Source organism: Chelon labrosus, assembly GCF_963514085.1.
Source record: "Chelon labrosus genome assembly, chromosome: 7".
In the NCBI taxonomy this organism is placed as follows: Eukaryota; Metazoa; Chordata; class Actinopteri; order Mugiliformes; family Mugilidae; genus Chelon; species Chelon labrosus.
Genome location: NC_140343.1, coordinates 19,307,932 through 19,323,411, shown reverse-complemented (window position 1 = coordinate 19,323,411; position 15,480 = coordinate 19,307,932). Strand labels below are relative to the sequence as shown.

General features: G+C 40.4%; 2 protein-coding genes and 1 long non-coding RNA gene across 3 annotated transcripts; all 3 read left to right on the top strand.

The window, feature by feature from the left end:
- The first annotated feature begins 305 nt into the window (after positions 1-305).
- On the top strand, positions 306-1,822 carry LOC311490250 (uncharacterized protein). The gene is made up of 2 exons (XM_084547653.1): positions 306-910; positions 1,240-1,822. The coding sequence occupies exons 1-2, from the start codon at positions 350-352 to the stop codon at positions 1,528-1,530; spliced, it is 852 nt and encodes a 283-aa protein (XP_084403779.1). The 5' UTR covers positions 306-349; the 3' UTR covers positions 1,531-1,822.
- An 89-nt stretch (positions 1,823-1,911) lies between these two features.
- LOC311490887 (mediator of RNA polymerase II transcription subunit 22-like) lies at positions 1,912-6,593 on the top strand. Its single transcript, XM_084548641.1, has one exon. It carries the CDS (start codon positions 4,070-4,072, stop codon positions 4,559-4,561), a length of 492 nt encoding a protein of 163 aa, XP_084404767.1. The 5' UTR covers positions 1,912-4,069; the 3' UTR covers positions 4,562-6,593.
- A 3,166-nt stretch (positions 6,594-9,759) lies between these two features.
- On the top strand, positions 9,760-12,150 carry LOC311490301. The gene is made up of 3 exons (XR_014699149.1): positions 9,760-9,910; positions 10,467-10,961; positions 11,121-12,150. It is a non-coding gene; the product is annotated as an uncharacterized lncRNA (long non-coding RNA).
- The last annotated feature ends 3,330 nt before the right edge of the window (positions 12,151-15,480 follow it).

The window sequence follows — 15,480 nt, the reverse complement described above, 5'->3', positions numbered from 1 at the left end:
TGTGCGCAATACCACAAACAAAACAGTTGTAACTAAAATGTAACCTCAGCAGTGTTTGTCTCAATCACAGACTCTATATAAAAGATGGATGAGGGAACAGCCCTTCTAAAGTGAAGTCAAAGCTTACCAGAAATTGTCCAACCAGGTAGAATTGTATTGGACGAGAGCACATCGACCAATTGACCTGCAGCCCTAGTGTATAGTTTCTTGCACAGTCTATGGTTAATATTATATTACAATACACAAAATAAAGAAACAGAATTATATGTGTGTGTGAAAATGTGGGAAAGCAGCCTGGTGTGGTCAGTGAGTATTTTGTTTTGTGTTTCTTTCAGGTTAAGCTGTCAACATGGGAATAGTTTTAGGAGTTGTGATTGATGTAGTGGTTACAGCAGTGGCAGCAGCTGCAGAGGCTGCTGCAGCTGCAGCAGCAGAGGCATTGGCTGCAGCAGCGGAGTTAGCAGCAGAGGCAGCAGCGGAGGCAGTAGAGGCAGCTGCAGATGCAGCGGCAGAGGCAGCGGCGGAGGCAGCAGCAGAGGCAGAAGCAGAAGCTGCTGCAGAAGCTGCAGCAGAGGCTGCAGCTGAAGGTGGAGCTGGAGCTGCTGAAGCCATTGCTCAGATTTTGCGTTGGGTCGCAAAACTTTCCAAAATTATAAAAGAATTCTGTGCTATTGATGCTGTTTTTAGGATTGCAAAAGAAATCTTAGAAGAATTATTTTACGATCCTGCGATACGTGAAAAATGGAACAGACTGAACAAGTCTCTCCATTTGTTGACACAACTAATATCTACGATGGAAGAACTTGGGAAATGGCTGGAAGCCCATAAAAACGACATGGTGAAGCTTGAAGGATATGATATCCCTTTGGAATCAGGCATTCTCAGCAAGTTTATGCCACCACTGTCAACGGTAAGATGTGATACATATGATACAAACCAGCAAAGATTTAATTTAAGAGCAAGTTATGACATTCAAAAGCTCCCCTTCGGTCATGAATGAATTCAACTAAACACAGACAATGCAGTGAGTTTAGACAAACCAGACAAACAATAAATAATTCAGCTCAACAGTAAAACAGAACACAGTGGACTACTTTTAGTGTTACACATCACATTTTGCAAAAACATATCTCAGTACAATTAGCAGTTTAGTTTTATTTCTTAAAGCAGACTACAATGTCCAAGAAAATCAAGTAAAAAGCTAAATTCTTAACAGTTTTACAATCATCTCTCTTTCAGGCTGTCACAACCCTACAGCGACTATCTGAAGACGTTTCCAAACTGAACGTGAATAAGGAGACCATAAAGGATGCACAGCTGACAACTCTGCACAGAGGCATCATTCGTGTTGTGGCAACGTTTGAGTCTCTGGCCAAATACAAAGAAGAAAAGGGAGAGAGACTCCCTGTGTTGAAGTCACTTCCAGTCAGCATGAGTCAAGTGGAGGAATGGAAGAACGAACTGGACTGTCAAGATGACAACACTCTGTCTCTTTTACTGATCCACACCTATAAGCAAATCTCTGTTTAGTGAAGCAACATTGCATGTATTTGCCTCATGTCTTTTAGGCATAGCCTACAGAAGGGATGAGTTTGTCATTATGTATTATTGTGTTTCCTCTTTTGTTCTTTTCCTTTCCCACCTAAGTTTTAGTTCTATTCATGCAACTTTGATGTTGACAACACAAGCTGTGATTACGATTACATACATGTCAGAGAGAAGAGAAACATCTGTTGTGATGTGAACAAATGAAAAAAAAAAAAAAAACAGACTGAAAATAAATACGAACCCACATAAATGACAGCAGCTGTGTGTGTTTCATTTTTCCATATTAATAGAACAAAAACATGTTGTTACATTTGCTGTGAGGTTATTGTCTTTCTGATACAGGTAGATCAGAGTGCTGTATTGATTGCCATCCCCCTGCAGAACATTTTCCTCAGGTAAAAGGAAGAACATCCATTGTAACAAGGGTTAAAGGGTATTGTTTTAATAATTTGCTGTGACAAACAAGAAAACAACATTTAATAAAGTCTGTTAAAAAGCACTTTGACACACGCTCTACCATTTCATTTGGACTGCAATGTATGCTGGGTGATAACATCCACAATTTTTGATGGGTTGGGTACTGAGGTTTTTGCCATGTATACAATGTTTCTATTGTTTTCCTAATGACAACAATAGAAGACAAAGACATCAGTCAGTGCCATAGTCTGTGTTTGTACATCTCTTCTCACATGACACCAGTCATGCCAGTCATGCTGTTGTGATGATGAACATGACACACAGGTTATTAGTAGACTGTACAGCAGTAGGTTATGTGGTACTTAGCTGATGAGGTAAGCATGTTTTTTATTTAATGTCCGTGTAGATGCTAGCTAGTCGTGTTGTTGGAGTACACTACTATGGTTTATTGAATATTTCATTGTTTTCTTATCTCCTCTAGAGGTAAAACTTCATCATCATCACAGGCCTTTGCATTTATTTATCTTTTTGTGGTGGTCCTGTTCCTTTCTCCTGCCTCCATCTGGGAGTCCGGTCTATTTTGTTGCTTCCCACTCTCACAATGTTTTGTCTAACCATTCATTCATTCATTCATCTTCTGTACCCACTTATTCCTGTTAGGGGTCGCAGGGTTTGTCTAACCAGTTCTTGTTAATTCAGTTATTTTGCTTTTTGCTTCCAAATGATCTGTCCTTAGTATAATTAGATACTAAGTACATATTTAATAAGGAAGATCTATTCTCACAAATTCTCTCTAGTCCTCTAACATCATTAGGGGCTTTTTCTGCTGCTCTCGGTGTCACTGCTGTTGTCTCCCCACACTGTCACACTCACTTTATTGTCAATTTCAACACCGCTGTTTTATCATAGCCTTTCAGCTGTGATAAAACAGCAGTAGATGCTCCTCTTCTTCTTCATACGCTTATGCAGCATTGCAGCCGACCATGTTAGATCAAAAAAAGCTTGTTTTGTACACTTGAATTTTTCACTCCATAGTGTCAATATATCGAATCCCATGTACTGCCACTGATTAATGTTTATTTTATACTAATTTATTTTTGGTAGTTTCACAGTTCACCTTCTATACGCAAAAAAAAAAAAAAAATGATTCATTGCATTTTTGTATTTTGACTGAGGCACTGTCAGTAAACCTTTAAAAGTACCCACAAAGCTTCTTTTCTAACAGTTTACTCTGACTTTGTCTGACGTTGTGTATTTGAGTGTAGGTTCACACACAAACAACCAGGCAGGAAATGTAATATAATAATAATAATAATAAAATGTTTTTTTCATTTTGTCCACATCACAACAGATGCTGACATGTATGTAATGGTAATCACAGGTCGTGTCATCAGCATCAATGTAGCATGAATAGAACTAAAACTTAGGTGGGAAAGGAAAAGAACTGTTACTTGCTTAATAATAACACCAAACAATATTTTAGATGAAGATGTTAAAAATGTGTCAATATAGTTCCACATAGAACGAAAGAGGAAACACAATAATACATAATGACAAACTCATCCCTTCTGTAGGCTATGCCTAAAAGACATGAGGCAAATACAATGCCTGGCCAAAAAAAAAAAGGTCACACACTCAAATCTTTCGTTGGACTGCCTTTAGCTTTGATCACAGCAGGCATTTGCTGTGGTGTTGTTCCCATAACCTTCTGTAATGTCACAAGATTTATTTCTATCCACTGTTGCATTAATTTTTCACCAAGATCTTGTATTGATGATGGGAGAGTCTGACCACTGTGCAAATCCTTCTCCACCACATCCCAAAGATTCTCAATGGGGTTAAGGTCTGCTCTCTGTGGTGGCCAATCCATGTATGTCTCATGCTCCTGAACCAGTCTTTCACAATCTGAGCCCCATGAATCCTGGCATTGTCATCTTGGGAAGAAAAAAACCCATTGATGGAATAAACCGGAAGTGAACAACAATTAAAATTAACGAAGAAGAAGGGAAGGCGGAACGAACGCAGTGGTTTTTCTCCTTTTATGTAAAATACGATTGTTTAGAAACTATGCGGTGAGAAGTAACGCCAGCTTTTCTTGAGCACCATGACTTCTCAGAGAGTTCTCCCTCAGAGCAAAGAGACTCTGCTCCAGAACTACAACAAGAGGCTCAAAGATGACATCAAATCCATCATGGACAACTTTACAGAAATTATCAAAACAGCTAAGATAGAGGATGAGACACAAGTCTCCCGACCAACGCAGGCAGAGCAAGACCATTATGAGATGCATGTCAGAGCAGCCAACATTGTACGTGCCGGCGAGTCCCTCATGAAACTGGTGTCCGACCTGAAGCAGTTCCTGATTCTGAACGACTTTCCCTCGGTGAATGATGCCATCAGCCTCCAGAACCAGCAGCTCCGCTCCCTCCAGGAGGAGTGTGACAAGAAGCTCACGTCGCTCCGTGATGAGATTTCCGTCGACCTGTATGAGCTAGAAGAAGAATATTACTCCTCCAGCTACAGTCAGTGGGACAGCACTGATCTGCCACTATGTGAGGCCTACCGGCGCCGAGACAGTTGGACCTCCCCAGACTGATTTACTAACTGCTGTCTGTTTTCCCTCCCACAGGTGCCTTCGGTGTGGTTCCCAAGCGGACCTTTGATAATTATTTAAATAAATAAATAAATAATTGTTACTTTTTCCGGCAACTGACGTGGTGTGTCTCCTTTTTGTTGTGGCCACTTGAGCCAGGTCATAACAAATGGTAGTAGTATGGCTTAAGCAGATTGACGTGGCAGAGCTGAGACCGCTTCATCCGACAGGGAGTAGAAATCAGATAGTTTTGATCTGAAACTTTGTTCTCAATGGTGTAAGGGCCAGCAAACCTGGCCTGAAATGGTGAAACCTGGAGAGGCATGAGAGCCAACACTTGGTCCCCTGGGCTAAACTCACGGTACTCTGATTTCTGATTATACATTCTCTTCATTTTAATTTGGGCTCCCGACAAATTTTCCCTCGTCACTTCAACAGCTATGTAAAGGCGACGACGAAACCCATTCACATAGTCCACTAGGTTTTTAGGGGGCTCCCTTTCCACCAACTCATCTTGAAGGACAGCCAGACGACCGTGTACTGCATGACCAAATTCAGTATATTCAGGTAGTCAGCTGACCTCATTCTCTGGACACATAATGTTGCTGAACCTAGACCTGAGCAACTGCAGCAACCCTAGATCATAGCACTGCCCCCACAGGCTTGTACAGTAGACACTAGGCATGATGGGTGCATCACTTCATCTGCCTCTCTTCTTACCCTGATGCGATGCCACTATCCTTCCAGTTTTTAACAATACGTTGGACAGTTCTTAACCCAATTTTAGTAGTTTCTACAACCTCCTTAGATGTTTTCTCTGCTTGATGCATGCCAATGATTTGACCCTTCTAAAACAGACTAACATCTTTTCCACACCCACTGGATGTGTCTTTAGACATGGTTGTTTAAGAAATGAGAAGCTATTCATTTCATCAGTTGGGGTTAAATAACTTGTTGCCAGCAGAAAGATAATCACCCATGCAGTAATTATCCAATAGGAGGCTTGTACCTGTTTGCTTAGTGAAATCCAGGTGGTGAATGTTTTTTGGCCAGACATTGTAGGTGCCCTGTTGCTTCAATAAACAGAGATTTGCTAGTAGGTGTGGATCAGTAAAAGAGACAGAGTGTTGTCGTCTTTATAGTCCAGTTCGTTCTTCCATTCCTCCACTTGACTCATGCTGACTGGAAGTGACTTCAACACAGGGAGTCTCTCTCCCTTTTCTTCTTTGTATTTGGCCAGAGACTCAAACGTTGCCACAACACGAATGATGCCTCTGTGTAGAGTTGTCAACTGTGCATCCTTTATGGCCTCCTTATTCGCATTCAGTTTGGAAACGTCTTCAGATAGTCGCTGTACGGTTGCAACAGCCTGAAAGTAAAAAAAAAAAACAGCAAGAAAAAATGTGATGTGTAACACTAAAAGTAGTCCACTGTGTTCTGTTTTACTGTTGAGCTGAATTATTTATTGTTTGTCCGGTCACAGCAAAGATAGTTAGGTCATTTATTAGTAAGAGTTCTGTGAACGGCTCTAAACTCACTGCATTGTCTTTGTTTAGTTGAATTCATTCATGACCAAAGAGGAGCTTTTGAATGTCATAACTTGCTCTTAAATTCAATCTTTGCTGATTTGCGTCATATGTATCACAGTACACCAGTAACACAAGGAATACTGCATGTTTTGTGGGAATTTACAATGAGACGTTTGAATCTTGTACTTGATTACACACTATGCTAATACACTTGTGTGTGGATTCCTAAACTGAAAGACATGCCATTAGCCCTGGTTCTATGTAATTTTTAATTAAAAGACAATGTGCATCAAACAACTGTGTAACACCTTACCGTTGACAGTGGTGGCATAAACTTGCTGAGAATGCCTGATTCCAAAGGGATATCATATCCCTCAAGCTTCACCATGTCATTTTTATGGGCTTCCAGCCATTTCCCAAGTTCTTCCATCGTAGATATTAGTTGTGTCAACAAGTGGAGAGACTTGTTCAGTCTATTCCATTTTTCACGTATCGCAGGATCATAAAGTAATTCTTCTAAGATTTCTTTTGCAATCCTAAAAACAGCATCAATAGCACAGAATTCTTTTATAATTTTGGAAATTTTTGCGACCCAACGCAAAACCTGAGCAATGGTTTCAGCAGCTCCAGCTCCACCTTCAGCTGCAGCCTCTGCTGCAGCTTCTGCAGCAGCTTCTGCTTCTGCCTCTGCTGCTGCCTCCGCCGCTGCCTCTGCCGCTGCATCTGCAGCTGCCTCTACTGCCGCCGCTGCTGCCTCTGCTGCTAACTCCGCTGCTGCAGCCGCCGCCTCTGCTGCTGCAGCCGCCGCCTCTGCTGCTGCAGCTGCAGCAGCCTCTGCAGCTGCTGCCACTGCTGTAACAACTACATCAACCACAACTCCTAAAACTATTCCCATGTTGACAGCTTAACCTGAAAGAAAGAGATATAATTGAGAAGGCTTTGTTTTGTTGCATCCATACATACAGTATGTTACACTGAACAAATCTTACTTAGTGGTGTTTTCTTATAGGATACTCTTCTGACCACTGTTTCTGCCTTATATTTGATCTGTTTCACTGGCTTCTATTGTTTTTGTGGTTTGTTGAAATGTCTTGATAAAGTCTTTGTTACAACAGATGTGCTGTTCTGGATTTGATAAACTTGGGTATTTCTCCATGCTGTTCAAGCTAACTTAACTTGGTTAAACACATCCACCATCACCTTCATGGAGCTATTATTATAGATATTTCCCTTTATCACCCTATTGCTTCTTACTGTTTTTCTCTGCTTATGCAGCAAAAGCTTCACGGCCTAGAGACACAAAAAGCTGAAAAGTAGTTCCACTACTCAAGCACATATGACACTCATTAACCTCAGGATGATGCTCAAATAATCACAATTGCATTTTGTGTAACATAATTGAATTGCACCCTAAAATGATATAATCCTTTTTATATCTGGTGAGCTTCTTCCAGTAAACATTGAAACTAATCCTGAGACGCATGTAACAAAGAACATTTGGAGCATCTGTGTCAGATTGAAGTACTCACAAGATAAACAGTGGGCAGATGATGTCAGTCTGGAAGGAAGCACAGAGGCTGTCTGTATTCGAACTGATGATGGGAACTCAGGCGTCCTGCATTTATAGCTAATAAGAAGGAAGAGGAGACTCTTTGAAATTGGAATGAGGAAATGTGAGCGAGATGATGAAACACAGATAAAGACTCACTACATTCCCAAAGTTGAAGAACTATCCTGTCAGGCACGTCCAACAGGACAGGCGCCATCAGCTCAAGAAAACAGATTGTTCTTCCAAAAAGCAATAAGGAAATAATCTGTGAGTGGTTCACTGCATTTCTAAGATCGGCCTTCAGTCCAGAATACTTTGTGACTCACTTTGTTCATGCTCAAAAATACTTGAACCCTTACCTTTTAACTTTTCATTTCTTTCAGAAAATGCAATGAAACATATATATATATATTGCATTGTGCAGCTTCCTTTGAGCATTTTCTCAGACTGTAGCCCTGAGCAGACACTTGACATAGTGATTGTGATGAAAAACAAAGCTTCCATTTTTATTTCCAGTAATATTTGTACTTTTACGTTTGTGTGTTTTGTTGGGTTATCCCTCTAAGGGTGGGGGGTGGGAATAATGCTCAAAGGAAAATGGTAAACTGTATGACCGAGGAGCAGTATTTCTGTATGTCATTTGAATGACTTTCTTTTGAGAAATAAAAAGATATTACAAAAAAAAAAAAACAAAGCTGAGAATTGAGCTGTGAACACTGTAGACACCCATGGCTGCACAACAATAAGATGCTTATGTGCCTCCACACAGCCAAGTCAGAGTGAACTGTGAGAAGAAGAGAGATGTGTATTCTCACAGTTTACTTGCAGTGCTTGTGTAATATTGAGTCATTTGAAAAGATAAAAGGATGCCAATATTTCTGCACATGAACATATTAAATCACCAAGTGTTCTAGACTGGAGGCAGAATTTTACAAGTAGAAATGCACTGAACCCCTTACAGACTATTTCCTTATCCTTTTTAGGAAGAACTATCTGTTTTATAAGTTGATGTTTGAATCTTGTACTTGTACTCCAGCTTCCTCCCACCATCCATAGTTAGGTTAATTGGTGATTCTAAATTGACCGTAGGTGTGCATGTCAGTGTGAATGGTTGTCTGTCTCTCTGTGTTGGCTCTGCGATAGACTGGCGACCTGTCCAGGGTGTACCCCGCCTCTTGCCCGATGACAGCTGGGATGGGCTCCAGCAGACCCCGCAACCCTTAACAGGAGCAAGAGGTTACAGAAGATGAATGAATGAATGATCACTTTTAAAGCTCTTCATGGCTGTACCCCGGGCTACATTGCTGACCTTTTAGCACCATACAGGCCAGTACGTACCTTGAGATCTTTGGGCAGAGGTGACAGGGAGTTTGCAGTGAGGGCTCCATGGCTGTGGAATGTACTGCCTGAGGAAAAATCAGGCCAGGTTGGGGGGTGGGGGGGATTTGTCTGTGACTGACATCATGGCAGCAAGATTTAGCGTGCAACAGACCCTTGATTTGCTCTACCAAGACAAGGAGGTTGATAGTGATTTGGAGCAGAGCAGGGAGACAACGTGGAAGAAAACTCTGATTACAGTCCCTCTGGTGAAGTTGACTTTCTTATGTAATGGTTTGTGTTAAATGTAAGTATTTGAATTAATATTGATAATTATGATTTCTTATGACATAGCAGTAAGGACGGCGATAATGGTTGCAATGATTAACCATGGTTATGGTTAACAGTTCCAGAATGATCATGCCATTTTCAAATTCAATAAAATATATTTAAATCATATATTCTGATATTTATGTTTTTATGTCTTATGTAAAGGATGTGATAATGTGTAATGGTAGATGTTTTTCTCCAAAAATGAATGTTGTAAAACTTAAAAAAGTACACTCTTCCTGCTCTCTGAAATATTTGTTAAAGATTAATCGTGTATTTATTAACGAGACATGGGCTATTTAGCCATTCTAAGTAGAGCTGTAGTTTAAAATGAAGGAATTTATTATGACCCTTTGCCCTGTTTTAACCCTTACAGTATGTAAGGGTTAAAACAGCTTGAGCACACTTGCAGCAGCACTGGCAGCAAAAAAAAGGACATACACAATAAGTACAGAGTGAGTAATCGAACTGGTTTTACAACTGACAAAGAATCATGTGTTCTTTTACTCTCCATACCTCCCTGTGTTTGCTATAAAAACACGGGCCCTGTGTCACCCCATTCAGATTGCATCAAGACAGTCCTGGTTCTTCCGTTCAGCCTGACATCATCTGTCCAGTGTTCATCTCGTGAGTGTTTGCATCCAACACAGATTCTGTTTCTAAGTTCTGTTTTTTCCTCTTCAGTTTCTTGTGTTATCCAGCCCAAAGGTGAGGTTAATCCTTTGGTTGCATGTGTATTTTCTTCACAAAACTTGCTTTTGGCACCTCAGCCATGGACACAAGGCAGATGTGAAGCTGCCTCTCTAACCCCTGGGCCATTGTGGTAAATTCAAATGTCGGTTGATTTAAAGAGTGTGTTATTGCTAGCAGCGTATTATCATTAAAGCAATAAGGTAAAAGGAAATAACATATTCACACTTGTGATGCATTTGGAAGGCTGCATTCAAAACTTTGTAAATGTGTAGATATAGATGTACATACATAGCATAGATGTGATTTGTGCACCTATAAAGAAAACTTTATGCATACATGAATCAAAATAATTTCTGAATGAATGTTAGTAGAAAAAAAAAAAACTGATATGGCTTTAACCATACTGGACACAATTACTGTGGCAGTCACCGCTTCTGCTGAAGTTATTAAACTACAACAACAATTGGCATTCAAATATTTGTCTTCGTAGGGTAAAAGTGCCCTAAAAATGGCTGAAGTTGAGGAAATAATTGAAGGAGTTGAAGAAGCTATTGAAGGAGCTGAAGAGGGGCTTGAAGAACTGCCTGAAGAAATAAGAGAGGAAGTAGAAGCTGAAATAGCTGAAGCCCGTGTTGAGGTTTCACGGTTTTCCAGAGTTGCAGAAACTTTAAAATCCTTCCTTGATTTTGTCACAACAAGCATACCGAAGGTAGCAAGCTTTGTTGCCAGGAATGTAGCCGTCGGTGCTGTCTTTTGGGGAGTAAATGCTCTTCTAAACAAATTAGCACTGCATCATCAAACCACAGATGTAAAGAAGAAACGTAATGTCATCAAGGCACTGGCCTTTGTGATCAAAACTGAGACCGACTTGAGTCAGAAGGTCTTGGATTGGATGAAAGACCACAAAGATGAAACCATTATCCTGGATGGGTTTGAGATTCCACTGGAATCAGTCATTGCAAAATACATGACACCAATATCAGGGGTAAGTACAGTGAAAATGCTCATGGTACGCTTAATCACTAATTTCATCACACATTTTTGCATCAACTTTTGTGGGTATATGTCTACAGGAAACAGTGACATCATCATAATCAACACAGTGCTGATTAGGTGGCTGATGTTTTGTATTATGATGTTTCAGTCTGTTGATGCGGCCTTCAAAATCGCGCAGAGGCTCCAGGACAAGCTTGATGGAAAGACCGTCTTCAACGTCCCGACAGGAGAAGACATGAGAGAGTTCCTTGTGGCTGGTGATGCATTTCTCAAAGGATTCTCTGACCTGATCGAGTTCATCTCCAAAAATGTGTCCAAGTTTCCTGCGCTTGACAGCTTTCCAGTGAAACAGGCAGATGTTGACCAGCTTACATTTCAGCTAAACGAAGCTAAAGCCTTACCTCTGTGGTAAAGAGATGAGATGCCGTCTGTTTTGGTTGGTTTCTGTTCAGTTATTCATTTGGTGTTGCTTTTAATAAGACTGGAAAGCCTCAAAATATGCAAATATTTAGTGGAAACCTTTTGCAGCCATCTTTTGTTCGTCTTTTTAACCAGCTTTTCCCTTTCCTCTTCACTCATCATTTACTTATCATCAGGCAAAACTAAAAACACAAGCTCACATGTGTGGCTCCATGCTTGTGTGAAAATATACTCTTTTTGCTGTTTAGTGAGCATGCATGAATTTATCTACTGTTTTAAAAGAAGTTTGGGAAATAATATTTGGGAAAAAACACAGTTGCTTCAGTGAGGACTATAGTGGCAGTGATGATCCTTGTTAAACATTTGCTAAATTAGAAAATGTTTTGAAACAAGACCATTTTTTTACATCCATCTCACTCCATTTTTATCCAACACATTTAATAAACAAACTGTTAGAGCTGAAGGGGATGTCCGTTAATCACCAGTCAATGAGGTGCCAGGGTGTCCCATTGGTGTACAGGTGTGATTATGTATATCATTAACCCTGGAGCATGTGTTTTGGAAACCATATGGATCAGTTCTACATTTGCCTGTTAATCTTTGTAACCTGAAATAGTAGATTTATGTGCAGTTTAACACTTTTGAACACTTTAATCAGATATACTGTATGCTTTGAAAGGGGAATAAAAAACCTTTGGTTCATGTAAATCTCTTTGTTGACATCCCTGATGAAGTATTAATTAAACATTTGAACTGTTCCTTGGTACAGCTCATCTGATTTCATGCATTCAACTTAATATCTTGTCAGACTGAATAATTTGAGAATAGAATAGTTTGAGAAAGTTATCCTAGATCACAAGAACAGAGTTATCCTGGCTTCCCCAGAAATATTAAAAAGAAGAGAGGAACATAGAGAATGGACAACAACTGAGTGACTGAAGGATGAATTTGGTGCAGTTTATGGCTTGGGTGATTGCTTCCCAACCCCTAAACATCCCTCACCCATGAATGCTGCGGGATGTGAACCGATGACCCCTCGGTCCAAAAGTTGCTTCTCTAACCACTACTCCCCCATAAGATGTAAGCAAAAACAGGAACACAGTGAAACTAAGTACTTTGTTAGCCACTTGTCATAAAAAGAGCTATGTAAGTCCATAAAGCTCTTCTGCAGTATCTTTCTGTGCCGTGGCCTTGGAGACAACAATAACTTTGAAACAATACAGCAGAGCTCCGTGAGAAACATCCGCTCATTAGCAGTCAATGCCAGAGGGGAGAGAGAGCTGAATTCTGCCTCTTCACATCAGCATAATTGTACACTGTACATTAAACATAACAAATACATTTTCTGTATAATCACCTCAGATTTTAGCAACACAAAAAAAATATTACTCTTTACATGAAATAATATAATGAATCACAATCAGTTATTAATGCATCACAACACCACAGCACTTAAATGACAGCATTTACAAATAAATTAATAGCCAGGAACAGAACAGGCTTGGGGGCAGAGTAGAAGATGGAAAGATCCTGGAAGAGGACAAGCGGTGATATTACAGCTCAGGTTTATGTCATGACACTCAACTCATAGGCTGTAAAAGGTTCCTGCTGCAGTTTGACTCTTCAGCGTCAACATTTGTTAGCCTTGCTGCTGAGTGGGCACAGACATCTGGAAAATACATCTGTCTATGTCTCAGGAAATGCACTTATTTATCATTCCATCATTTCATTCTACATATTTGAAGTGCAATGCGCGCACCTCAGGTATTTTCCACATTCATGCCATTTCTGTGCAATATATGTGTTCTTAAGAGCATTAATTCATTAATGTCCATATGTGTATTCAGCCTCTACCACTTCAAGCCCTTTTTTCCACTTAACTCTACCTAACTTTGGTTGGTTGCTAACCAAACTGTAGTTACATAGTTACTTAAACCTATTTTTTAATCTACCTTCTATATTTGCACTGTTTTGCCATGCCACTGCAACTGAATTTCCCCTCGGGCATCAATAAAGTCTTGTCTTGTCTTGTCTTATCACAACAGTGACAAGTTCCTGTGAAAAAAAGTACGAAGGAAAAACAAACACAGATTCAATTCTCTTATCTAAGATAAGTCACAGTCTATGCATCTGTTTGCAGACAGAAGTCACTGTGAGCCAACATTAGTTAACAAGGAATGCATTAGAGAGGAGTGTTTTGAGGAGTGTATGGGCGGAAACCTATAGAGAAATGCCAGTAAAGAAAATTGTGCAAGTGTGTGACACTACAAGTTGACAGTTGGCTAATGTTGGCCCGCAGGCAGCTGACTGGAGTTTTGAGGTTCTGTTAAGCACAAAGAACAAACAAAAGAAAAAAAAATGTTTTAGGACAGCTGTCAGCTGATGTGTGATTTACGGCATACAGCATAGCTGGTGCTGCTGAAAGAGAAGCCCCGTCCGGCACCGCAGAAGCACCTGATCCACACAAACATCTGAGTTATTTCCTAGTATGTGCATATACTAGGGTTATTCAATAAAGCAGTACAGATCCTGGCAGAGGATGGATGGACACGTCAGTTAGAGATTCTATTGAACAAGAATATTTCGAAGCTGCTCATTTAAAAAAATAAATAAATAAATAAATGGAACTTATATCAAAATTTAAAAAATGTGAACTTGAACTAGTTCACTTTTATCTACGTGAACTGAACTTTGAACTAGTTCTTATGTAGTGTGAACTTGCACAACAATTGATAAAACTAACAATAAGATCAATGGGGGGGGGGCATTACTTCAGCCTATATGCTGCTTACGCAAGTGAAAAATAGCTCTCAAAGCACAATTTGTTCTTCTTTTCTTTTGTTTTAAATTGGTGTTTATTTCTGCGTAACAGTGTGCAGCCACTCTAAATCTCACTCCAAAAACCCTGTTGCCAATTTTTACAATTAAGCCAGTTATTCCAGTTAATTCTGACCTTTTACAAAAGAGAACTCTAATTAAGACTCACTGTAGAGCTGATAGAATTAAATAACTATATTTAATAAATACTGTGCATCCGGTTCCACGTCTCCTGTCATTACCACTCAAGCATTCTGCTGCCATCTAGCGTCTATAATTATAATGTGCATCCCAACCTCACCAGTCCTGTGGCATCACTGTGGTGGTGCAGCAGCACTCCTTTCAAATGAAACCACCGACATCAGTACAAGCTTGTTGTGGGCATGTTTTTCAATCCCCCCCAAAAACGTGACTGCTTTTGACAGGTCAATATAATGAGTGCATGAGTGCAATCAAGCACCCAGCTTTTGTTTGCTGTCATTGTTGGATTGTTTTACCCAGCCAGCAGGAAAACATCCACACCCCCTCTTGTTATAGCCTAAAATGCCAAACAGAGATGGAGATAAGTCGGTCCTCAGGGCTGCATGACCTTCATGACATCCTCTACAACCACTCCAGTTCTGTTTGTTGGCTGCACCATGTATTGCTTGCAGAGATGTGTTAGCACAGGTACAGATATCAGATGCGGTGTTTGGCCCCAGTCCTGTCCATATCCCAAGCTTACGTCCTGTCTATAGTGCAGTATTTTTATATTAACATTTACTCCTTATTACTATTGTATTTGGTTTCCGTGACAGCAAAATACACGCTGTCCATCACAGATATTTGTATGCTGAAAAGGCACAGGCTTGTCAATCAATATCACTGGTTGCTTTGTTGCATTTAGGTGCCCCAGTAGAGTCCCAGCATGCATCAGCAGGGCTCTGCTACTGCAGCTAAATGGACTGTATCCATCCACTGTGCACAGTAAGAGAATTTGAGAGACCCAGTCGTGGCGTCATCATATTTCAGAGGGAGATGGTAAGGTCGTGCTCAGATTTGGAAACTGTGGTGGTGGTGGCGCGGAGAGGAGAATACTTGAGGTCTGGCTGGGATGAAGAGTGCACAACCTTAGGGGCCTGGAATGAAGGTGAACGGATGGAGGAGGGTTGAGGGGGGCAACAGCAGATGAGAACATATGCAAAGTTTGATAGCAATGACATGACTGGCTGATTGAGAACATGGCAGAATCTGAATGGTTCAACTGGAATTAGAGACACTGATTAGAGAAG

Bases quoted from the DNA above. Each gene is read 5' to 3' on its own strand.
- LOC311490250 (XM_084547653.1), top strand. From the start codon at position 350: ATGGGAATAGTTTTAGGAGTTGTGATTGATGTAGTGGTTACAGCAGTG. The intron at 911-1,239 runs GTAAGATGTGAT...TCTCTCTTTCAG, and splicing joins TTATGCCACCACTGTCAACG to GCTGTCACAACCCTACAGCG.
- LOC311490887 (XM_084548641.1), top strand. From the start codon at position 4,070: ATGACTTCTCAGAGAGTTCTCCCTCAGAGCAAAGAGACTCTGCTCCAG.